The 26994-nt window shown below is 35.6% G+C and overlaps 1 protein-coding gene across 3 annotated transcripts in view; it reads right to left on the bottom strand.

The window, feature by feature from the left end:
- LOC111155043 (integrin alpha-V) overlaps positions 1 to 26994 on the bottom strand; it is a 105517-nt gene that overhangs the window by 22864 nt on the left and 55659 nt on the right. For all 3 annotated transcript variants that reach the window (XM_022515185.1, XM_022515261.1, XM_022515105.1), the window contains 11 exons: positions 24225 to 24350; positions 22368 to 22412; positions 21481 to 21524; positions 21337 to 21393; positions 18901 to 18953; positions 18302 to 18504; positions 13396 to 13587; positions 10910 to 10955; positions 9418 to 9525; positions 7467 to 7525; positions 5752 to 5906 (listed from right to left, as the gene is read on the bottom strand). In XM_022515185.1, the coding sequence (XP_022370893.1) occupies positions 5752 to 5906; positions 7467 to 7525; positions 9418 to 9525; positions 10910 to 10955; positions 13396 to 13587; positions 18302 to 18504; positions 18901 to 18953; positions 21337 to 21393; positions 21481 to 21524; positions 22368 to 22412; positions 24225 to 24350 (1088 nt within the window). The remainder of the gene's footprint in view (positions 1 to 5751; positions 5907 to 7466; positions 7526 to 9417; positions 9526 to 10909; positions 10956 to 13395; positions 13588 to 18301; positions 18505 to 18900; positions 18954 to 21336; positions 21394 to 21480; positions 21525 to 22367; positions 22413 to 24224; positions 24351 to 26994) is intronic.

Below are 26994 nucleotides of genomic sequence, written 5' to 3'. Positions count from 1 at the left end.
TTTATCTTTTCATTTTGGTAAGTCTGGCCAGGGGAGTATCAATCTTACTTATTCTTTCAAAGAACCAGCTCCTAATTTTGTTGATCTGTTCTACTACTCTTTGGTTTCTAATTTCTAATTCACTGATTTTTTTTTTTCTCTAACCTTTATTAATTCTCTTCTTCTACTGGGTTTAGGCTTAATGTGCTACTCTTTCTCCAGCTCCTTTAGGTGTAAGGTTAGGTTGTATATTTGAGACCTTTCTTATTTCTTGAGAAAGGCTTGTATTTCTATATACTTGCCTCTTAGGACTGCTTTTGTGGCATCCCAAAGATTTTGAACTGTTGTGTTTCATTTTGAACAGTTGTGTTTTCATTTGTTTCCATTTTTTTATAATTCCATAATTTTTTAAATTCTTCTTTAATTTCCTGGTTGACCCATTCATTTTTAATAGGATGCTCTTTAGCCTCTATGTATGAGTTCTTTCCAAATTCCCTCTTGTGAATGAGTTCAAGTTTCAAAGCACTGTGGTTTGAAAATACACAGGGAATGACCCCAATCTTTTGGTACCAGTTGTGACCCATATTCTGCAGAATGTTCTACGTGCACTCAAGGAGAATGTGTATTCTGTTGCTTTAGGATGGAATGCTCTGAATATATCTGTGAAGTCCACCTGGTCCAGTGTGCCATTCAAAGCCCCTGTTTCCTTATTGATTTTCTGCTTAGATGATTTGTCCATTGCAGTGAGTGGGGTATTAAAGTCCCCTATTGTTATTGTAATAGTATCAAAGTATTTCTTTAGTTTTGTTATTAATTGGTTTATATAATTGGCTGCTCCTATGTTAGGGGCATCAATATTTATCTTCTTGTTGGACAGACCCTTTAATTATAATATAATGGTTTTTCCTCATCTCTTATTACTATCTTGGTTTAAAATCTAATTTGTCTGATATAAGGATTGCTACCCTAGCTTTCTCTTGATGTCCATTAGCATGATAAATGTTCTCTACCCCCTCACTATCATTCTGGAGGTGCTTTGGGTCTAAAATGCATCTCCTGCAGACAGCATATGGATGGGTCTTGCTTATTTATCTAATCTGATACCCTGTGTCTTTTGATTGGGGCATTTAGCCCATCTACATTCAGAGTAACTACTGACAGACACAAATTTAGTGTCACTGTATTCCCTGTAAAGTCACTGTTTCTGTATATTGTCTCTGTTCCTTTCTGGTCTATGTTACTTTGGGCTCTCTCTTCACTTAGAGGATCCCCTTTAATATTTCTTGCAGGCGTGGTTTTGTGATCACAAATTCTTTTAACTGCTGTTTGTCCTGGAAGCTTTTTCTCTCTCCTATTTTGAATGACATCCTGGCTGGATAAAGTATTCTTGGCTGCATCTTTTTCTCATTTAGGACCCTGAATATACCATGCCAGTCCTTTCTAGCCTGCCAGGTTTCTATGGATAGCTTGGCTGCCAATCTAATGTTTCTACCATTGTAGGTTAAGGTAAAGGTTGTCCTGAACTGCTTTCAGGATTTTTTCTCTGTCTCTGAGATTTGCAAGTTTCACTATTGTATGTCAAGATGTTGATCTATTTTTATTGATTTTTGAGGGTGACTCTCTGTGTCTCCTGGACTTGAATGCCTGTTTCCTTCCCCAGATTAGACAGGTTCTCAGCTAGAATTTGCTCCCAAATACCTTCTGCCCCTCTCTATCACTCTTCTTCTGGGATCCCAATTATTCTAATATTGTTTCACTTTATGGTATTACTTATCTCTCAAATTTTCTCCTCATGATCCAATAACTGTTTATCTCTTTTTCTCAGCTTCTTTACTCTCCATCCATTTTGTCTTCTATGTCACTAAGTCTCTCTTCTGCCTCATTTATCCTAATAGTTAGAGCCTCCATTTTTTATTGCATCTCAGTGGCCTTTTTATTTCAACTTGATTACATTTTAGTTATAGTACTTCTCCAGAAAGGGATTCTCTAGTATTTTCTATGCTTTTTTCAAGCCCAGCTAATATCTTTATAATTGGTATTCTGAACTCTACGTCTGACATCTTACTTATATCCACACTGATTAGGTCTCTGGCAGTCAGTACTCTCTTGTTCTCTTTTCTTGAGGTGGGTTTTCCTTCTTGTCATTCTGTCCAGAGAAGAATAGATGAACAGAAGAACAATATACTAAAATGGCAACAACAATCCCAGAGAAAAATACACTAAATAAGAAGAGACCCAAAACTGGAAAAAATAAAAATAAAAAAAATTGAGAAAGAGAAAATATAAACAGGTGAACAGAACAGAGCAAAACACTGGATCCTATATGTATTTTGGTCTGTTTGTTAGAAAACTAGATCCCAAAACTGTAAAGACAGAAAACTTGTATATATACAAAAGTAAAATTAAATACAGTGGCTAGAATGTAAATGTAAAAATGAAAATTAAAAAATGAAAATCTTGCCATTTGCAATGACAAAGATGGAACTAGAGGGTGTTACGTTAAGCAAAATAAGTCATTCAGAGAAAGACAATTATATGATCTCACTGATAAGAGGAATTTTGAGAAACAAGACAGAGGATCATAGGGGAAGGGAGGGAAAAATGAAACAAGATGAAACCAGAGACAGAGACATAAGAGACTTAATCTCAGGAAACAATCTGAGAGTTGCTGGAAGGGAGGTAGGTGGGAGGGATGAGATGGCTTGGGTGATGGACACTGGGGAAGGTATGTGGTATGGCGAGTACTAGTAAGACTGCTGAATCACAGACCTGTACCTGTGAAACAAATAATATATGTTAAAAAAAAAAAGTTGATAAAGTAAGAAACTGGTTGAAAAGGAAAAAGGAAAAAAAGCTGAAATGAAAAGACTACATCATGAGGAAAAAAACATGAATTTTATATACTCTTTTCCCCTAGCGCTGGAGTTTCGCATGTCTATGTGATCTGCTTAAACTTGATCTTAGCTGGATGTTTTGTTGATCTTCTAGGGGAGGGACTGGTTACTCTGATTCTCAAGGTGTCTTTGCCTGGGACAGAACTGCACTGCCCTTGCCAGGAGACCAGGCTAAGTAAATGGCTCTAGGTTGCTCTATGTGGCTTTAGTTCCCTAAAGGTTTTCCACATCACTTTAGAGGATGAAAATGAAAGTGCAGCTTCCCAATCTCTGCCCCAGAGCTGAAAGCTTGTACTCCCAACTACTCAGTGTGCCCTATGGGAAAAGTAGGCAATCACTCCTATCTCCCTGGTCTCTGTCCACACTCCATGCTTACCTAGCCTGTGACTGAGCATTTCTATATCAGGTATGTGACTGTTTGGAGTCTCCAGACCCTGCAGACTCCTGTGGCACCCACCTGTACCACTCCTCCCACTCCTCCCAAAGGAGGGAGGGGGGTTTTGCTGGGGTTCTGCTGCTTGCTGGGCCCCTGCTCAGAGTGGTTGCCTAACCATGCTGTGGTTCACGGTTTGGTATCCCCATAACCCCACTTCTGGGCATGATGATTGCAGCCAGCTGCCCTCCTCTGAGGCCTGGGAAGTCTGCTGCACTCAGGCACCTGTGGTCTTCCTGTGACTCCAGGGATCCAGAGGATTCCACCTAGGATGTCCCACCTAGGATTCCACCCTGCTTCACCACCTGAGCTCCTTTAAGGTAGTGACGTCCCTCATTGGAGCAACTTTTAAAAGTTCTAATTTGGGGCTCCAGGGCTGTGTCACTTACCAGTGCTGGTTTACAGAGGCTCCCCCCCACCATCCCCCCACGCATTTCATCTTCCCATATAGCGCCTTGGAATCACTTCTCTGCACTTCCTACTTTGCAGAAAGTGATTGCTTTTCTACTTATAGAGTTGCAACTATTCTTGTTAGATCTCTGGTTGAGTTCACAGGTATTCAGAATGATTTGATAGCTAGCTAACTGAATTCCTGGGACCAGAAAAAATTCAGGTCTCCTACTCCTCCATCTTGGAAAACCTCTACCTTGAAGCTTGTTTAACTCATGAAGAATTATTCAATTTAATCAAAAGCTTTTCCTATATTTAAGACATTCATGTTTTTCTTCAGTCTATTCATGTGTTAAGTTATATTTCTATATTTTTAAGCTAACCCACCCTAGAACAAATCAAAATAGGTCTACTTATTTTATCTTTTCTTAGAAACAGCAGGGATTTAGTTTGCTTATATTTAATTTAGTAATTTTATATCTATGTCTGTCTGAAACACTGGCATGAAACTCTTGCTGGGACTATCCTCCACAATGATACCTACATTCTGGATATCAATTATACTAACTTCATAGAATTAAGTTGGATGTACTTTCTATTCTTCTATTCCTTCAAAGAGCTTAATATTGGAATGTCTTCTTGTTCTTGGTTTCGTAGATATCACCTATAAAACCATTTGGGATTTGTGTTTCCTTTGTGTAAAGATTTTTAACTGTCAACTCAGTTTTTAAAATGATTTATAAAGTTAATGGATTACTCGGGTTTTCTATTTCTTCTTCTGGCAGTTGTGTTATGATTTTCTAAGAATATCCTTGTTTTGTCTAAGTTTTTCTATGTCTTAGCACAAGGTTATTATAATATTCTATCACTGTAAACTCTTCTTTACCAGTAGCTATGTCCCTTTTTAATTCCTTATTCTGTGGAGTTAAATTTTTTTGGTTTTGTTTTCCCTCAATTTTTTCTTGATCAATATTTCATTTAAGTTAAATAGAATTTAAGGCTATACATTTACTTTATTTTCTGCTTCTGTGACATCCCACACATTTTGATAAGCAGAATTTTCATTATGATTCATTTCTTTTCTTTTTTTAAGATTTTATTTATTTATTTGACAGAGAGAAAGAGATCACAAGTAGACTGAGAGGCAGGCAGAGGCAGAGGGAGGAAGCAGGCCCCTGCTGACCAGAGAGCCCAATGCGGGACTCAATCCCAGGACCCTGAGATCATGACCTCAGCCGAAGGCAAAGCTTAACCCACTGAGCCACCTAAGCACCTCATAATGATTCATTTCTAAGTAAATTTCCATAATGATCTTTTTGATCCATAAGTTATTTAAAATCACAATTCCCAATTCCCATTTATCTTTTGTTATTGCTTTCTAAAAACTGTACCATGATCAAACAGTATATTTCTATGATTCCAACTTTTTGAAATTTGTTTAGACTTCCTTTGTGACCTATATATGGTCAATTTTTGTATTCTATATAGGTCTGTTAAATTGAGGTTGTTAATTATGTTGTCTTCCAAATCTTCACTGATGTTTTTATATTCTTTTTAAAAGTTTTATTCTTTCTTTAAACATTTTATAAAAATTCGTATTTTGCAACTGATAATTCCAACACCTCAAGCCTTTGCAAGATTAAAATTTGTTTCATCTGGGGCAATTACTGCTCATCCCTTCCCCAGCCACTCTGGCTCACATATTCAGATACAACAGGTCAAATTTTGCCAATGTAGTTTTTTAACTGAGTGTTTATTTTTTTGGACCCTGGAGATTTCTTTTATGTTTTGAGAATCTAGTGATACTTAAGAAATATGTTTGTTATAATTTATTCAGCAGCATTACTATAGAACAGTCATTTGGAATATCCAGTTTGCCAGCAGCCAAAATCCATTATTCAGGCTTGATACTTTAAAAAGCCAAATTTTCTCAAGTGTATTTTTCGGTGTTTCCTTTTTGATTTAATACCAAAAACTTTATACAAAGTGAAAATCATTTAGATTAAAAAAAATAGTAAAAAGTAAAAGATAATGAAGCAGAAAAGTATCTCTTACCCGCAGGTATGCTATTAGTTCCTCACACTGCATCTGTCCCCCCCTTGAAATGGTCATGTTCTTAGAGTGACCTGGCGACCGGTTATGGAGAAATAGAGCTCGTCGAATTGCTCCTTTTTGCTTGAGCTTATCCAAAAGAAGCTCCACCTGGAAGTCTATACAAACCAAAGGATTTATAACTAACATAATCTTTATGGACACTTATCTGTCCTAGATACCTAGAGTTGTCATGTAAACAGAGATTATTTATTTCTTAAGAAGTAATTTCCCTGTAATTCACTAAAAATGTCATACAATGTAGTGAGACTACAACACATTAATTCTGAACAAATATTTAAGAGTAATCAATCCAATGACCCCCAAAGTAAATGCCATATATTAATCCAGATAACAGATAATGATAGTAGTAAAATAACTATCAGATGAAAAAGAAATTTTTTTCTTTTAATTTACGCTGAGAGGAAGAAGTTCAGAGCATGAAACGTATGTGAACTGAGACTTCCACCATTAATGCGAGTAGCAGCAATTTCTTGCTGACTGCAATTAAGAAGTATTTAATAATATGTACTGGTACTATTTCATTAGACACTATGATGAATACACAGTTTTCATCACCTGCAACTACTACTTCTAATGAAGCTGCCATATCAGATTGTCAGACAAATATGTCCCTCACGAAGCAGGTAGCCAAAATTGACTGGATCAAGGACAATCTTAAAACGAATGTACAACCAATAGTCTGAAGCACAGCTGTTATTAGGGTGACTTCCCGCTAAGATTTAGCTCTTATTTAAATAGTTTCTTCAAAGTAGAGAGTGCAGACCTTGAAAACCAACTTTCTAGGTTTCTCTAAATGTTGAACTTCAGGTCAAATTGGGTGAGAACACAGGTTACCTTGCTTCCAGTTCTGTTCCACCCACGCACACTGCCTTCCTTGTGTTTCTCAAACACACTAAGCATACTCTTACCTCAGGCCTCTTGAAACTGCCATTTCCCCTGTGCAAAATACTCCTCCAGACATCCCCTAGCTCCTTCATTTCCTTCAGGTCTCTACTGAAAAGCCATCTTCCAGAGATGCTTTGCCTTGCTCCTATATGTGAATTTTCACGCACAACCACATATCCCAAAGATTCAGTCCTCTTTCCCTGCTTTATTGTTACCTCTCAGCACTGTCACTAACATAATGACAAATCTTGGCAACAATCACTTAGTTCTCCTACCTTGCTTTCTGGACCACATAAACCATTTTATGGAAAGGAAAAGTCAGGTTAGGAGTTTGCCATGTGGGTTAAATTTAGTGGCACAGACGTCTTCTTCCAGCATTTCTAAAGCACCCTTACTCCTGAGATTGCTGGTGGCTTCTCTAAGACATAAAATAGCAACTCTTCTGTATATCATCTATTTATAAACAATGATACCCATTTCCCCTAGAGTTCATTTATCTCTCGTTGGTAATTGTTTAACTCTCTTAAGTCCCTATTTACCATTCAGTGGCTACTTTGTTCACAATGTCAATAAATAAATATGTATTCTATCTGAACTAACTTAAAAGTCAACAAGGTAATTATGATGCAATGTTAAGTGTCTTTAACCATAGAAAGTCAAACAAAGAACAACAATAACAGGTATTTGTGCTAACTATTCAAATATCTTAAAATATTTTCTGAGTGCTATAGATGTAGAATCATTATATAATTTTTCCGTAAAACACTTACTAAGTTTCGTGGGAAGTGCTCCTTTGCCATCTGCCTTTAAGCAGAACTTGACATTAAAACTGTAGAAAAATAAAAATATATACAAATCCTATAATCCAGTTTAGACATATTTTTGAGTATCATCCCCAAATATCACCTTTCTAATACACAGTTTATATATATATAGTAAAGCCTTTTATATCTTGCCTCATGTTTTAATATTATTCCCGAAAAATGAAACTACACAGAATAACCTAACTCATGCTTCAGTAATTTAAGCACATTTACTTTCATGGTACCTTGATGGGAAAAAAAAGAAAAAGAAATGAATCTCCCAACTTTCTCTCATATTTAGAGAACATACTGATAAACCCCAATGAGGGAAATGACTGACCAGATTTAAAATAACATCTCACTTACTAAAAAATCCTACCAAAGCTTCCTTTAATTAGAAAGCTCCTATAGAACAGTGCCTTTCATGATTTACTAATGGGTCATGAATAGCTTTATTAATGGGTCATGAAATTAGTTTAATAGGATGGGTTAGCCACCATCTTAAAAAAATAAGTCAAATAAATAAAATTGAAGGGTAAGATTTCATGGAACTTTGTTTTAATTACATACATGTCTTTGGTGGATTACGATAAAAAATATATTTCATACTATGTGCCATAATCAAAAACATATGAAAGCTACTGCTTAGTGTATTCAAAGCCTTTGGATTATTTGCATAGTTTAAAATTTATTATTAGCAACTTCACAGGGGCATGCAGGGTAAGTAAAGGGAAGAAAGACAGTAAAACTTAAAAAGCCAAAATCTGAAAACAACTTCACTGCTAATCAATGTAAATTAAGACAAAATGTTACCAAATTTTTAACGCAATCCAATGAAAGAAATAAAATTTTGAAAAATGTTTTTAATGAGTGTAATAATTCAAAAACAAAATCAGGAAAAATATTTTTTTCATTAGCTCTTCTGAAGTAAAATTTTTTCAGCTTCCAATCATTCTACCCTGCATTTGTGAGAAGTTCTCTGATTTTTCTGTGTAACCAAGGAACATAAAGAACAGTGTCCTCCAAAGCAGGGTACTCATGGTAATTTTAGTAATAAATGGGTTAAGATTTTTCTTAATTTAATACTTATTTTGACATGTATGAGAAAGGTACTGGGTTTTTCGATCTTATTTTCGAACATTTTTAAGTAAAACATGATCAATTTAAAGAAAAAAAAAAACTTTAGGGATGACTGGGTGACTTAGTTAAGTGTCCAACCCTTGATCTCAGCTCAGGTCTTGATATCAGGGTCATGAGTATAAGCCCCACATTGGGCTCCACACAGAGCATGGAGGTTACTTTAAAAAAAAAAAAAAAAAAAGCTTAAAAAAGTTATAAATACAGGTAGAATGAAAATATAGCAAAAATCATATAACGTAGCAAAAAAACAGCGTACAAATAAAGGAGACTTGAGAAACACTGGGCTAGAGAAGAATTCAGACGTTAAACTTACCAAAAAAATTAGTTTTCTTTAGAAACTAGTAAGGGAACAAGTAGAAGAACATTATACTAGTAATATATTACTTATAATAAAGATTTAATATGTATAATATTTTTCATACAACTATTTGCAGATATTACATCTGGAAAAGATCTATCTTTTGAAAATTAAAATGTTCATGGGCCTGTTTAAAAGTATATATAAATCAGTTCTGCAATCTTATTAGCTTTTTCTGCTTTTTGAATATATTGATTGAGCATGCATCATTTATTTAAAATTAAGTTCATACTGGTTTGTACCGTATTTCTAGAGCCTTCTACGTATCTCCTTTGAAATAATATTTCCATAATTCAATCTATGAAAAGAGAGTATACTCACAGAAACTGTTTAAGCAATATTTTAGCTTATTTTCAATTGTTTTCACAATGACTACACAAATAATCACAATAATAACTATTATGAAACTAATGCCCTTACCATGAAACTTTGAGATCTGTCCCAGGCAGCGGGCAGGTTTTATTATCTTGATTTAAAATGCTAGGGTATACTTCAAGGCCAGCATTTACAGTTATAACTGGTCTGGCCCTGGTTAAAAAAAAAAAAAAGAAAAAGAAAGTTATTTGAAATGTTAGCCTGACCTAAGCATTTTAGGTTTACATTCACAGTATATATAAGTGTAACGTTTATTAAAGCACTGTTTATAATAGCAAAGAGAATAAAACAACCTAAACACAGAACAACAAACTATTCCAGTTTGCCAGGGACAGTGCTGATTTTAGCACTGGAAGTCCCATGACCTGATAAATCCCTCAGTTCTCAGGCAAGGAGGGACAACTGGCCAACCTATCTGAACTGAGTCCACCACAGCAGAATGGTTAAAATGTCATGGGGCATCTATCTAATGCAACGCAATATAGCAGAGGAAATGAGCGACATAAATCCATCTGTGTGGATATGAGATGATTTCTGAGATATATCCAAGATACAATTTTTATATGAGAGAGAGAAAAAACCTCACGATGTACAAAAGATGCATGCAAACACACACACACAGACACACACCTACAATTTTTTAATGCACAGAATATTTCTGGTAGGGTATACTTATAAACTAGTAACTGACATGAAATAAAGTATGTTTTTTTGTCTATACCCTTTCTGTACTATGTGAGCTTTTACTACATGCATTATTAATTCTTTGATAACAATTTAAAAACCTGAAATGATAAAATAAATAGTTTTCCAAAGTTCAGATGCACAGACTTAAACCCTGCATAAAAATCGGGTAGGCTCATGTCAGAGTGCCAGTCTCAATCATGATAAATCCTGGAATCTATATGAATACACAAGTGGCGCCAAGTTAGCCAACATAAATTCCATTATGTAGAATTAATGTTCATTATCCTGGCATATATAAACACATCCCATGGAAGTGTAAACACCTTAATCTACTTGGGATGCCACATGGTAGCCTAAAGCATGGGAAATTGATTAAATATAGAGAATAACCGGGAACATGGATGAAGCTGAGAAATACACGTTATATGGATTTATAAGTATTGCTCTAATAATAAAAATTCTGATTTGGGGAGTCATAACATACTGCCCTTGTGGTCACAGAATGCTGTAGCATAAACATAAGTTAATTTCTTGCCTCTTTAGAAGAAAATGTAAGCTCATATCAATTTTAAAGAGATTTAAAATGCAGGAGAATATTCTTTAATACAATTTAAAGAATAAAAAGGAAAAAATCTGAATGCTTTCCTAAATTAAAAAATCTACACCTTTCTCTACTTTGGGATTTCCTTATATAAATGCTACCTGCCTGCAGCAATACAACTAAAAAGAACAAACAAATTTTATCATTACTTGAAGAAAATCAAACTGAAATTCAAACACTGGACTTAACTATAAAATTGTCAAATAGTTGAGATTATTCCTATATTACAGGATATGGAAACATGCTCACCTGTATAATACAGCTCTATCTACACCAAAAGCTCCTACAATTAAGTCTTAAAAGAGAGTAGAAAAACATGTAAATAACAATATTGGTTTTTTATTCACATACCATTCTATAAAACTTTCAGTGCATACAATAAAGATTTACACATAGTTTCAAAACTATTCTTCATTAAGTGGTTGTCAGATAGTATCTAAAAGGTGAAAACATATCAAAACTCTAAATAGGATATTATCAAATGGCAAACACTCATCATAAAACTAATCTTTCATCTGGGTAGATGGATACTTCTACAATAAGGAAATGCATATCACCCAAATATGTATACCTCTCAGAGGAAAAAGTTTTATATGTGCCTGTGGATTTTACAATTTCACTATAAAATTCATTATAAATATAAATTTCATTTTAAATGTTTTCACTGTTTAAAAACAAAACCAAAAAAGCATATTACATATATGTAGAATACTTAGAATAGTAGCAGATAGCATTCGAATTAACAAGAATAAAATGCATTAATTTCTAAATGCAGCTAGTAACAACAGGTTCACGATTACAAAAAAATGAAGTAAGAGCCCTATCTGATAGTATATCCAACGTAAACCTGGGGAAACCCTTTCTAAGCAAAAAAATACATGAGGAACCATAAAGATCGGTAGGTTGGATCACATAAAAATGAAGAACTTTTTTATGTGCAAAAACCAAATGTGGCAAACTAAAAAATAAATATATGTTAAGGAGTTAGAATCTTCAATATTGAAGGCCCTGCCACAAATTTAAAAAAAAAAAAAAAGGAAAAGAAAAGAAAAAAACAACATCTCAACAAAAACAAAGCAAAAAAAAGTAAAAAGAAATTCACGAAAGCAAATATACACAAAATAAATAAAAATGTTTACCCTCCCTAATAATTAAAAATGATAAAGTAGAACAAAGTAACATTTTCCACCTATCAAATAGTTTAAAGTTATTTTTAAAAAAACAACAGATGACCCTCAGTGTAGGCACAAATGTGGGGAAATGATCATTCACTCTGGTGAGTGCTTAAAGAAGTTGTAAAACCTTCTTTTGGAAGGAGTGGGATTGTAATTTGACAATATGTTTCAATAGACTTTTTAAAAAGTGCCTATCTTTTGCAATGTGGGGGGCTTGGGGGGTAGGAAAAGAATAAATGAAACAAGATGGGATTGGGAGGGAGACAAACCATAAGAGACTCTTAATCTCAAAAAACAAACTGAGGGTTGCTGGGGGGGGAGGGTGGTCGGGAGAGGGTGGTGGGGTTATGGACATTGGGGAGAGTATGTGCTATAATGAGTGCTGTGAAGTGTGTAAACCTGGCGATCACAGACCTGTACCCCTGGGGCTAATAATACATTACATGTTTATAAAAAAATTTAAAAATTAAAAAAAAAAAAGTGCCTATTTGACACAACAATTCTAGAATTTTGTCCTAAGGAAGTAATGCCCTGGAATTACATGGAAGGATATAAATGCCCAAACATAAAGTTAAATAAGATATGATGCTGACATTTGACAGAATGGGAAACATAAAATTCATGTTTAGAAGAGTAATTAATAATACAGGGAAACATTCCTGATTTTAAGTGAATAAAATAGGCTATTAACAGTGCCTAAAGCATACTTCCATTTTGTTAAAAAACTGTATGAATGCATTGAAAAAAATGACTGAAAGATATGCTTTGCTGTATTTTCTATAAGTTCTACAATAAATATATTGCATTAATATAATTGCAAAAAATCTCCTGAAATAACACTAAGAGGTAAAAATCAACTTCCTATCCTACTTCTAAAAACATGTCAACACACCTGTATATTGGGCTCATAGGAACTGTTTCAACAATAAAGGTAACCAATTTTTCTGCATTATGATTTCATTTAAAGAATGGACCCATTACGATCCAGATCCATTATAATATTCCAGAAAAAGGCCTTCCTTCCTGCTCAGGTGCAAACCAACAGGCAAATCTCAGGCGAATCACTTTTTTCAGTCTCTTTTCTCATCCATAAAATGGTATAATAAAGAGATGAGCTAGTTTATATTCCTTACCAGCCTTATTGGGAAAATTAAATGAGATAATGTATTTTTTTTAAATCAATGATTAGTCAAGTCATAAAAATGCTAGACTATTAAAAACAAACAAACAAAAAAGACATTTAAAAAGTCAGAATGAACATTCAGCTTTTGTTTCTAGCTTCTACATTTTTCTCTGACATTTCATTACAGACTTCAGGATAACAACAAAAGATGAAACTTAGAGTATGTGTTTTATTGGAAGCTCCCAGGACGTAGAGCTGTCTTTGCTTCATTCCCCCTTCAGTGATGAGAACAGTGCCTTCAGTCTAGCAGGGGTACGAACAATACTTGAAATATGTAATGGAAAGGACTCATAATATAAATCAAGAGAGCAGTAACTAAAACTATTTCTATTAGGACGGAAAAACCTAAGAAACTCTATGTATTTCTAGGAAAGCACCTGGATATCCATTTCTGTCTATATCCGTGGCTCCTTTCATGGAATAGCCAAAGCTTGGTGGCATGCTCCGGGCAGCCCACTTCCCTTCAAGGATTTGAGACGGTGCCGCATTCAAGCCTGTTAATCTTCCATTGAAAATATAAACGATTCCTTTTTTATCTTCACCCCCATATGGTGCAGCAATTGCAATATCTGTAGGACAAAAAAGAGGGGAGGGGGGGATTTGGAGAGAAGGAAGGAGAAGGAGAAGGGGAAGGAGAAGGAAAGAAGATGGACAGGGAGGGCAAGGACAGAGAGAAGTCTCAGTACTTATTATTTACACGGTGAAGATCTTAATACAGATAGCTTCTGCTTTCCAAACATACCACCATTTGCTTTTAGGTAAGACCTACATTAGTACCTGTTTTGCTAACTGAAAGAAATCTGAAGAGGATTCGCTTTTACAAAGAAAAGCCAAAATAGCCTTCAGCGTTTGTTCTGCAATGAAACCTTCTGGAGGCTGTGCTCACCCTGAGCTCCAACAGTGGCACCCCTAAACTCTTTCCCGGGAAATTACATCCAGCATCTCAGCATCAAACCACTACAGCATGGAACTGTGTGAACATCTGTACTTTATCTCAACTTTTTTTGCATCCATTAGCAAGATGTGTCCTAAGGTATCACAAAAGCCTGAGAGAGGTTACTTTTTGGGTCTGGGAAATTTTCTAGGTCTGGACAAGATTCCATATATTAATGATAGTTGTTTCTTTACACCACTTCTGTTTATTAACGTTTTTTTAAGATTTTTATTTATGTACTTGAGAGAGAGAGAGAGAGAACACGCATGAACAAGGCAGAGGAAGAGAGAAAGGTGAAGCAGACCCGCTGAGCAGGGAGCCATGATCAGCACTCAATCCCATAACCCTGGGATCATAACCTGAGCTAAAGACAGACACCTAACCAACTGAGCCACCCAGGCGCCCCTCTGCTTATAAAAGTTCTCTACACTTCTGGACAGTGGGGAGAAACCTATATTCACACAACCCATCTATCACAATAAATACAGATTCAAAGTTCCGTAGCATATTTTATTCAAAAGCAACAACCTAATTTAAGGAGATTCAAGCAAAACTTTGTGGAGATGACACTAACTTGGAGTCAGATATTCTGGGTCTGACCTTGGATAAATCACTTAACTTTTCTGGACCTTAAAATACCTCAGCCTTAAAATGGAAAAAAAGGGGGCATGTCAAAATGTTCATCTAAGGTTCATTCCAGCTCTCAAAATTCTACTTAATTTAGATGTACATGGTTTTTGTTTTTTGAAGCAGAAGCAGTCTGGCTTGGAAATTTGGAAGTTATGATTTCATCTCAATCTTGCTCAACTTGTATTAAGATAACACAAACAAATTGCAAGCTTGAAATTTACTAAAAACAAAACAAAGCAAATGGTCACTATGACCTTTTCTAACTCTGAGATGTATTATAAATATGTCCACTCCCCTGTCTCTGCTGGTACCATCCTAGACAAGCCATTCCTATTCTTTCCCTGGATCCCTAAAGCAACCTACTGGCTCCCACTTCTGTTCTTGACCCTAAAATCCACTCTCCTCAAAGCTGCCAAAGGTTAGTATCATGTCACCTTCTTTCTGAAAATCCTTCAATTACTTCCCAAAGCATTTAAACACTACCTGATTTGTCAGTTCGTTCTACCCCTGCTCCCCACCTCCCCACGCCCTAGCTCTATCCCTCCCTCACCCTTCCTATCAATCCTGGCAATTTCCTCTGTTCCTAAACACACCAAGCTAGTTCCCATCTTCGGATTTATACTTGCTGTTCCCTCTGCCTTAACAGCTCTTGCTCCAAGGCTTTTCAAGCTTTGCTCCTTTTGTTTATCCAAATCACAGATGAAATGTCATCTTATCAGAAAGTTTTTTTCCCTGACAATGAACCCATGCACTCTCCCCTCTCACTCAGACTGTCTAGGCACTATCACACTAACCTGCTTTTTTGTTGTTGTTTGTTTTAACCCACAGCCTTTATCGTTGTCTGAATTTCCCCATTATGTGTTTATTCTATGGTTTCCCCACAAAACATAGCTTTCATAAGAGCAAGGATGTGTCCATCTTGCCTGTGACAGCCCCTAGGTGACAGCCATTCCAAACTGCCTTAATTATATCTTAACATAGACAAACTGCTTTCAGCTTCCTCAAGGCTGCATCCTCTGACACACCAAGGACACCTTATCTCTCATCTTTTACGTAAGACCATTATGCCCAGGAACATCTCAAAGGCTGCGATGACTGCATTCTAATGTTTACTTGTTTACACAAAAGTTGCCCCTAGTGATGCTAAATTCCTTAAGAGCATGAATGAGCTCTGATTTATCCTCTCATTTTCAGACCTTAGAACAGTGCATGGCCTACAGTAAACACCAACTAAGAATTTATTCTTTTTTTTTAAAGTAGTATTTAAATTATGTAAGACTCTTTTTACTTTTCTTTTTTTTTTTTTAAAGATTTTATTTATTTATTTGACAGAGAGAGATCACAAGTAGACAGAGAGGCAGGCAGAGAGAGAGAGAGGGAAGCAGGCTCCCTGCTGAGCAGAGAGCCCTATGCGGGACTCGATCCCAGGACCCTGAGATCATGACCCGAGCCGAAGGCAGCGGCCCAACCCATTGAGCCACCCAGGCGCCCCTCTTTTTACTTTTCTTAAGTTTCAAAGGGAAGCATAACTTCTTACTTGACATATGCATTAAGAATGTATTCATCAAAATACAATTTCCCAAAAGACAACTCCAGTGTTGAGAAATCATTTAATAAAAATTACCTTTAACTTTTCTATAGTTCTCATTATTTTATATATTCTAATCATCTTCTCTCTTGGCTGACATCTATTCAATCTGGAAAGCCCTTCTTTTTTACTCAACTGATTTCTTCCTTTGATCATTTCATTTTTTATTTTCTGTGTTTTTTCCCTCTTTCTGGAGGAGTATGGACAAAAATTGCACATTATTATAGAACACAACTTTACTGTTTTGTTTTCAGTATCCCTCTTGATGATACTGAGGGTTTTCTAGGGGGTGTCAGTAGAAAGGGAGGAACAGAAGATGAATGGCATAACAAAGGGTTAATGTCATCAGGTTTGAACAAAGAAATCCAGGTTATAGGGGCGCCTGGGTGGCTCAGTGGGTTAAGGCCTCTGCCTTCGGCTCAGGTCATGATCCCAGCGTCCTGGGATCGAGCCCCACATCGAGCCCCACATCGGGCTCTCTGCTCAGCGGGGAGCCTGCTTCCTCCTCTCTCTCTCTGCCTGCCTCGCTGCCTACCTGTGATCTCTATCTGTCAAATAAATAAATAAAATCTTTAAAAAAAAAAAAGAAATCCAGGTTATAACTAATAGCTCATTTTATATATATGAACTATATAGACATATAATCAATAATCTATAAGTATATGTAAAGAGTTACATAAACACAGCTCATATCATTCACAATCTACTACTTGGGACAATAAGACTTCAGGAGAAACTTGGGAAGAACAAAATCATCCTCTACGGTATCCATCTCTAGAAGTAAAATCTGTTAAATCTTTGTAAAACTTTAGTATTTTTTATCTGTTGTTTATAATTGTTATATTCACAGGTAATGCATTTTGATAAAAGTACAGAAAGCAGAATGAGATGCTTGCTGGATCATGATACTGAGAAAACTTTCTTTAAAGTGGCTGAAGTACCCTTAAGACAAAGTGACAGCAAACGTGCCCAAGATCTCCCAGAGAACCCAGAGACGAAGGTCCTGCTATAGCAAAGAACTCATTACATTTATTCAAGATACAAAGAACCTCAAATCTGGCCCTGTTTTCTCGGTAGTTTTATTATCAGTAAGTGATAGCTTCATCTGTTCTATGTTGTTCTTTTCAAGATCTATTTTAAACTTTACATCAGAGTTCCATTTGATTTATGTCCTCCTGGTAGTAAAGATCTTTAGGACTCTATTTTAGGAAGCAAGATGTCTCCATGAGTAGTTCTCACTAACACTGAAAACATCTAGGGTTAATCTCAGAAATGACACTTCCAAACTATCCGAGACGCAGGAGTGGAGTGGTCTTGAAGCCTAGAAAATGTTTTCTTTTCCACTACTACTTGAAAGACACAAGTCAACTGTATTTTTGAATTCTTCTCTTTCATTTATAACTTTCTTTAAATTTTAAGGGGCATATTCCTAAATATTATCGATTATTCAAAAAACCAACCGCTCAACTCTATTCTGTGATCTCCACAGTTTTGTAATGTGTTTATTTTTTTTAAAAGTTTTGATAATTTGTAATCTAGCTTTTATTCTAAAATAAAAGCCAACTTTGATTTTTAAAGATACCTATGGCTATTAATTACAGTATTAAATGGGAATATCAAAAAACAATGAGCTTATATTCTTTACTTGCCTGCACGAGGGGAGTTATAACCACCTTTAGAATTTCTTAGACAGCCACAACAAAGTTATGGCTTTAAAAATATGAATGCCCAATCAAACCTTTGAGAGATTCAATTATAGTAAACACAGCCTTGACAATGTACCCGGGTGCATTTTTTACATTTGTATCCAAATGGAACAGTAGAGGGCACTGCTGCTAAGCAGGACAGAGAAAGTCCCCACCCTCCACTGGGCTCCCTAAGAAGGCAGATCTCCTTTCAGATATTTACTACTGCAAAATTCTAACTTGAAGCTATATGAATAATAACTCATGAGAATCCTTTTTTTTTTTTTTAATTTTCTCTGCTTTTGAACAAAAAGAGCCACTGTTATTTAACCTAGTATGTCACTGTCAATTAAACGCTTCTTTCTAGGAAGATTTGCTGGTACAAACTTTGTTAGTTGAGGGAAGACACAAAATTAGGAACCCACCGTTGCTGAATTTGATCTTACCATTGAAGCCATCCTGGTCCAGATCTCCCAAAGGTGCTATGGCACTGCCGAACCTTGCAAAGACCTCAAACCCATTCAGCTTGGTTGTCTGGAAGTCTCCTGAGGCTCTTTGCAGAGACACGGACACCTGCCCCACCTCTTGGAGTTTGCCATCAGAACCACGATCCATGAACAGAGGTGCTCCAATAAACACATCTGCATAACTAGAAGAACAGAATCTTCATCACCAACACAAGTTCAAATTCCATCTATTAGCAATATCTTTTCTTATAAAACCCAGTTTCCCTCTTTCTGTATCTCTAATAACCAAACTGAAGCATAGAATCATTTCAAATTCAAACCTTCCTCCAACTCCTATAAGGAACCATGAGTAATTCATAAAAATTACTTTATTCCTTCATAGCAAAAAAGCTACTGAAAGTAATTATGAACAACATAGAGGTTTTCCCATATTCATGATAAGGTTGCTTCAAACTATTTCCTTAAATAGAAAGATTAGCAGGAAGGGGACAAAGAAACAAGAAAAAATGTTTAGTTTTAGTAAAGCACTCATAAACATGAGAGGAAAACTGTTCCTGGAAACATCTTTTTAAACTTACTCATCACCATTAATGTCAGTGGCAGCAACAGAAAATCCAAAATATGCAGCCATCTGGATAACAAAAAGAAAATGAAATGTTTACATTTCCTCCAACTAGTTTGGACAGTTAATATCTGGGTTATTTTTTTCTCTCTGCACATAGTGTTTCAATCTTAATTTCTTTTCTTTTGTTTATACCTCCAACACAATCAGGTAATGAGGCTTTTTTATGTTCCTAGATGTATGGGCGAAACATAGCCTGTGTATATTATTTCAGTGTCTTCAACACATCCTACTTAAGTCCAAGTATAATCAATGCTCCTTCCCAGGGCTAATCTCCTATCTCCCTTCCTCTCCACTACCCAACAGGTGCCAGATACAGACACACTATCAGAAAGCCATACAGTCACAGAGAGAAGTTTAAAATGAGCCCAAGAAGTTATCAGTGGGAGTTTATGCAATAAAGATAATAGATAATAATTATTAATAGATCATAATTGGTTCTCCCTATGTGCAATCACTGCTACTCTCAAGAAATCACTGGTTAGAGAGATACTGGAATGGCTTTGTTCTTGTCTCACATCTCAGCTGATGACTTGCCAGTGGATTTGCTTTTGAATTACACACAGTAGAAATGTTTTTGGATTTATTACAGGATTATGCATAGAGTGAAGGAATGTCCTTTCCCCCACTACAGGAGACTGGACCATCACAGACAGAACAGCCTGGCTGGAAATGATTGTGAAAAGAAAAGTTCTAGAGATAGCCCAACATGCAAAGCAAAACTAAGAGAGATGACAGTTTAAAGATGAGCTAAAGTGAGGAATGAGCCAACAAACCAAAAGAAGTAAAGTCAGCAAAGCTTCCAAAATTTGATTAATGGAGCTATCAGGAGGGAATGATACAGGAGATTCCTACATTATCTATTTTGGGTTGATTCAGTACAACTGAAGACAATGGAAGGGGCAGTCTGTATTCAATTACAAGATCAGAGCATGTGTATGAAGTATATTGTATCTGCAGTGCACTTTAACAGAATACTATTTTTGGGTCCTAGTCTTGCAGGGTGCTCTGCTTGAAAGTGTAAAGAAACCAGAGCATTTACTGAGACAGTGTTATCCTAAGCACCAGGACTGAAACGTTTTCATTTGATTATTAGTAAGTTACGAGTATCCCCCTTTTTACAAATGATCCACCAGATTTACAGTGGCATATCCCTTGTCCAGTGCAATAAGACTGAGAATTTAGAGCCTAATTCTGTCCTAAAGCAAAACCTGTATTTTCCCCCTACCACAAAACAACTGAGGAGGAATAAAGAAAGCTTCATGGACTGTGTACAACATGATCCAGAGACACACATGGGCATCCAACAGGAGAAGCTGCTGGAGGTCACGAAGTCACAGCCACACAAAAGGATAACCACCGTTGTCCCAACTCTAAAAGCCGTCAGCTGCAGGCCACTCTGTGCTGTGCGCCAACCCTGACTGCCACACATGAGGTTTCTGGAGATCATGAGTCTACTTCCTTATTCTATTAATCCTCTCACACAGACCAACAATCTCTACTGAGCAAGAAGTGGGCTTGAAGATACATATTTTTCCTGTACCTACTAATTTTCCCTTTGTCATTCCTAACTTGTCATTTAATCCTCTGAGATATATAATCAAAATGTTATAAGATGCCCATACCTGCAGAAAATGTCTAGTACCTTATTTTAAAAATATTTTTAATTCAATTAATTAACATATAATGTATTATTAGTTCTAGAGTTAGAGGTCAGTGATTCATCAGTCTTATATAATTAAAAGTACTACTTTTTAACCGAAGAATTTTTTTTTAAGATTTTATTTATTTATTTGACAGAGAGAGAGATCACAAGTAGGCAGAGGCAGGCAGAGAGAGAGGGGGAAGCAGGCTCCCTGCTCAGCAGGGCTCAATGCGGGGCTCAATCCCAGGACCCTGAGATCATGACCTGAGCCAAAAGCAGAGGCTTAACCCACTGAGCCACCCAGGTGCTCTTAACTGAAGAATGTTTTATTTCATGTACTACATATGAAGTTTACTTATATCTATAATGTACACATCTATGCCAGGTTTTGTTTTGCATCAAATGAAATTAAAAGGCATAGATCACTTCTTAAGGGAGAATTTGATGACATCAGCAAAGAAAAAGGAAGTTTTTGTGGTTTTGTGTATACAACATGTATGCGTGCAATTTCTGTATTTCCTTAAAAAGCAAGCCATAATGTGCAACTACAAAAGGCTCTGCTTACACAAATTACTTTGGTTAAAGGTGAATTCTTTAAAGACTATTTTATATTTACAATACTGAATATTAAACCAACATTTATTATATAGTCAATGTAAAACATTATGATGTTATGAAGAAAAATTTCAAAACATTAGGAATGCTGATGTTAAAATGTTAAATAAACAAAACATTTTAAAAGCATACCTGCTCACCAGTAAAATTGTATAAGGAGGACATGTTTTTCCCATCATAAATATAAACCTGTGGAGGAAAAACAAAAGCATATGAAATATAGTAAAATATAAGACAACCCAGAGTTTTTTTTTAGATTCCTTTTAATTTTCCTACCATTCCCAAAGTCCTCGCTGCTCTTGGAACACCTGAAACAAAGTCTGAAAAGAAAAACATGATTACTCACTTTCAAGACCAAAATTGAAAACAGCAGGAGGAAATGGACATATCAGAAAACTTTAAGTTCTGTTTTATTATTTCAGTAGAAAACAAATTTTAAAATCTTAAAAACTGGTACTCCAGAATAAATGACCATAGTACTTTTTAACTACAAAAATCAAATCTTTACAAAATACAGAAAGATTCTTGAGAACCCTCAAATAAATGCATGTGTGCCCTCAGGCATTTGTAATCTTATTAAAAAGAATGGCTAAGATAAAGTGACCTAAGAACAAAAGAAGGCTCTATCTACAGTAATGACAAATAATACAGAACAAAGTGAAATAGGGTAGAGGTGGCAGTGACACAGGAATTGGTCAAAACCAGGCAGTCTCTGATTCCTAAACTGAGCTCAGAAGGAAGATGGATGGACAGAGGATGGGGTAACAATCTTACAGGCAGAACCCAGAAAGTTACAAATTACATTTACAGAAAGGAGAAACTAAGCCCTTCCAAGAGGACTCAAACTACTGAAAGTAAGAAGGAAGAAGCTGAAGATAAACTACAATGTTAGGGGCTGGAAAGGAGCAGGTGGGAAAGACAGAGTGGCGCCCAGCAACCTTCTGGCTCAACATTCAGCAGCTGCTAGACAAAGTTTAATATAGACCTAGCTCAAGTCATGTACTAACATCTCCCTCATTTCTCTTCTTACATTATATAGCAATGTTTTCAAACTCTTTAACTGCTGAGGTTTTTCAATGGCATCTGTTTTTCAATGGCACCTGTTTCAGATGCTTAGTCTATGTCTTTAGAAAAGAATTAAATATAGCTTAAGTGCATCATACCATCTATGCCATCGCCATTAAAATCTCCGACAGCCACAGAATAACCTGAAGGAGGAACAAAATGAGAAACACCATCAGGGCACACACAGTTACCTATAGCATACTTGCTGAGTACGCTTTCCTTGAAAATATTTTCAAGTAGGACAGACTCCTGAACAAGCAGTTTAACGTGCACAGACCTACTTAGACACGGGTTTTTTTCAATAAATATAGACAGTACTGTAAATGTGTGTTCTTTTCCTTATGGTTTTCTTAACATCTTCTTTTTTTCTAGCTTACTTTATTGTAGGAATATACAATATTCCTACAATATGCAATATTCCTACAATGTTAATTGACTGTGTTATTGCTAAGGCTTGCGGTCAACAACAGGCAATTAATTAGGTTTTGGAGGAGTCAAATGTTACACGCAGATTTGTGAACTGCACAGGGGTTGACGCACCTAAGCCCTGCATTGGTCAAGGGTGAAAATAATTCCCTTAGTAATGTAATATTTTGTTCTCTAGGGGTAAAAGATTCATATGCATATGGTAAGTGAATCTAAAGGAAATAGCTAAACATTCGAATAGTATAGCTCTATTAGAAAAATAAGACTTTTACCAATTTTACAAAGGAATCTGTTAAGAACAGTAAATTTCTTATAGATATGGAGAAGAGATAGAAGATTAAGATTGCCAGAGGCAAGGGGCCACAGATGGGCAAAATGCATAAAAGTGGTCAAAAGGTACAAACAGCCACTTATAAATAAGTCATGAGATGTAATGAGAACATGGTGACTTAATTAATAATACCTCATTGTATATTGGAAGTTGTAACAGAGTAGAATTTAAAAGTTCTCATTACAAGAAAAAAAAATTCGTAACTGTGTGCGGTGATAAATGTTAACTAGACTGACTGTGATTATTTCACAATATATAAAAAATACCAAGTCATTATGTTGTATACCTAAGAGTAATATAACAAGTCAATTATATCTCAATTTTTTTAAAATGGTAAATCTGAAATTCATCTTAAAGAAGAAACAAATAATAGATTTCCTCAATCAGCAAAGTATAGCTTCTGTCATATGTACTTGGTTTAATAAGAGAAGTTTAAAGGGAGGTAACAAAACTTAGTAAGTCTTAAAAACCATAGTTTAACATCATGAATAATACAGTAAACAGAAGCCTAGGAGTCAGACTGTCTGGGTTTGAATCTTAGAATAGCAATTTATTAAATGAGTGACTTTAGGCAAGTTATTTTGCCTCTGTGCCTTAGTTTCTTTACCTACAAAATGGGAATAATAGCACTATACTTTTACAGACTTGTTGTAAAGATTAAGTCAATTAATACAGATGAAGCATTTAGAACAATGCCTAGAATATGCAAGCACACTTTAAATCTTATTTATTATTACTGGGGTGCCTGGGTGGCTCAGTTGGCTGAGCAGCTGACTCTGGGTTTTGGCTCAGGTCATGATCTCAACGTCTTCAGACTGAGCCCCAAGTTAGACTCTGTGCTGGGCTTGAAGCCTCTCTCTCTCTCTCTCTCTCTCTCTCTCTCTTTCTGCCTTGCCCCACTCCCCATTCATGCACTCTTTCTCTCAAAAAAAAAAATTAATTAAAAAATAAAAATAAATAAGTTATTTATTATTATTCATCATTGTATAAATAACCACTCTTAAATTTCAACTACTGAAATATAACCTAAGTACTCAATAACAATCTGAAACTGTTATGTTCCTGTTCTTTATATTTTAAAAAAAAATCTTAATCTATTTCAACATAAAAGATTTTCCAGCTTAAAGTAGCATATGTGAATACAGGAAAAGGAACACTGCAACTCCAGAAAACGAAAACATATTTTAGTTTTACTCACCCAAATAACTGTCATCAAAAATAGCTTGAGCAGTCCGAGTTGCTAACTGGTTATTATATTTGATGCTGTAAACTTTGGGATCATATTTAGATACGATTTCTGCCACCTGATCTGAAATGAGCTGACCTGAAAAATATATATAAAATAAGTTTCTAATGGGAATTTATGATCCAGATGATACAAGGCACCTGCACACATAGCATTAGAGATGAGTATTTCTAATTCTTAGCCTTAAATAACTCTCCATAATACTAGATCTGCAATCTAATATTTCTAAAGTCACAATTACTTCTATTCAAGATAGCTCTTAAAATTAGCCACTGCTAGTAAACAAAGTTATGAATACAGGATTTGTCTTAATTCACAAAGAAAATCGATGTTAAAGAACTGGAATAATAAAATCAAGGGCTGTTTCCCAAACAAATATTAGAATTTGAAAACCCATTTAAATAATTACTTTCTTTTATAGTAAGAATAATTGGTTCAACTGGTTTTTTTTCTACCCCACAAATTATCTGGATACCTTTAAGAAGCCTGAATGGGTAAGCTCACTTTTCTTCACAACCTTAAATCACCAGGTCAGTAAGAAATCCAGAGCACTACACAAAAATCAGATTGTTCCCTACCTAAGAAAGGTTGGCAAATTTATCAAATGTCATCTCCATACATAAAGAAAATAATCTCTTCATTTCTGTTTTAGAAAAAAATTCATAGTTAATGTTTATCAGTCTGTTCCAATCTGTCCAGTCACAGAAGTTGAGTCGTCTAGGGTAAGAATACTTCCTGTTTGAGTCACTACTTTATGCTCTGTGCCTGAACAGTACCTAACACATAGCAAGAACTCAATAACTATTCCTTGAATCAAAGAACACATCTGGGGCACCTGGGTAGCTCAGTGGGTCAAGCCTCTGCTTTCGGTCGTGTCATAATCTCAGGGTCCTGGGATTGAGCCCTGCATCGGGCCCTCTGCTCAGTGGGGAGCCTGATTCCCCTTCTCTCTGCCTGCTGCTCTGCCTACTTGTGATCTCTCTTTCTCTCTCTCTCTGTCAAATAAATAAATAAGTAAAATCTTTAAAAAAAAAAAACAACACAGGAAAATGCCATCATCTCTTTTGAATAAAACATTGTAATTTTATCTATTTGTACAGCGGTAATTCTGAGATCTATGGAAAAATTCATTCTGACATACTTATTAATTCAGAGTAAAACTTGCTGATTTTAATCTTATTAGAACAAAATATTTTCTGTCCAGCCCCTGAATCTTTCAATGACATATCCTAGACCATTTATAATAAAATACCAATCAACACAGTGTCAATTATCTATATCAGTCCTAATTTTTAAATAGGAATAAATAGGCACTATATAATACTCAAAGTTATTACAAGAACGAGTCATCTAGTTCAGTCAGTTAAGTGTTTACCTTCGGCTCAGGTCAAGATCCCAAGGTCCTAGGATCAAATCCTGACTCCCTGCCTCAGCCTCCTTGCCTTGGGCTCCCTGCTCAGCAGGGAATCTGCTTCTCCCGCTCCCTCTGCCATTTCCCCTGTTTGTGTGCTCTCTCTCACTCTCTCTTTCAAATAAATAAATAAAATTAAAAAAAAAAAAAAACTAGTTACAAAAACATGTTCACAGCTGTGTTTCCTAAAAAGGCAGTGGTAACAAGTGGTCCTGACTGATAATCACAGAATCATCATTGGTTCCCAGGCATTCCCAGCAGACACCTCTCTCCCCTCCACTGAATGACATAACTAGCACTGAAAGAAAAAAAAAAATCCATTTTTTTATCTTACTAGAAAGCACTAATATCTCCTATTTTAATCTTCTATGCAATTAAGCTATTTTTGTTTTCATTTTTAAACTGTAAAACCCAAAACGGTTTTCCTACATCATTTCATTTTCTAATAGGTGTATAAATTCACTGAAATTCAAATTCTTCTGTTTCAGTGAATATGTTGATCCATCTTTCCCTGATTTTTCTCTCCATTTTCTCCTTTGCTATCCCTTTCAACTTTTTACCTATTCCCATTTCTCATCCCTTCTTATTTTCTTTCTTTACTATTTTTCTTCAGTAAATCTCTTCCTTTAGTTTCCTTTTCTACGAAGCAAAAGCAAGCATTGATTTTCCTACAAAAAAGCAAGTAAGGAAACTATAGTGTCGAATACAGAAGTAAAATTCGGAATTAGAAAATATTTGCACATTAATGTAGTCATAGATTTCTTCCAAATATTGGTAATGCTCAAATATCAGAATGCCAAAAAAACAAAAGTTCTGACCTTGTAAACAGCACTTCTTAGCAGAAAACAAACGTGAATATATGAACTAAATTAATATCCATGTGTACCTAATGATAAATGAAACTAGTAAAGCAAGTAAGCAAATTTAGTTACCTGTTTTGAAATTGTCAACAAATAATGATCTGTTACGCATTTGTACAAATGGTAATTTTACTAGGCGCCTCAAAATGACTGAAGCAAGTGTTTTATATTTATACTGATGCCAGTTTAATTACACTCTTTTGAAACTTATTAAGATCCTCTATTTCAAAAACTCCCCACACACAAAGAAATCACTCTTGATGTCAGTAATTAATGAGAAAATAACCACTTAAATATTCTAATGAGCAAATTCAAAATACTTTAAAACCATGAGCTTTCAGAATGCCAAAATTTGCCCGTCATAGCTCAGTTCCGCACTTCCTAATGCTTGTATCATAGCCTCTGGAGTACAGAGATGAAGAAGCATATGCCACAAACAAAAATAAATTGT

This window comes from Enhydra lutris, unplaced genomic scaffold (assembly GCF_002288905.1).
Source record: "Enhydra lutris kenyoni isolate GAN:26980312 unplaced genomic scaffold, ASM228890v2 scaffoldscaffold1, whole genome shotgun sequence".
Lineage (NCBI taxonomy): Eukaryota > Metazoa > Chordata > Mammalia > Carnivora > Mustelidae > Enhydra > Enhydra lutris.
This window is presented reverse-complemented; position numbering and strand designations above follow the sequence as displayed.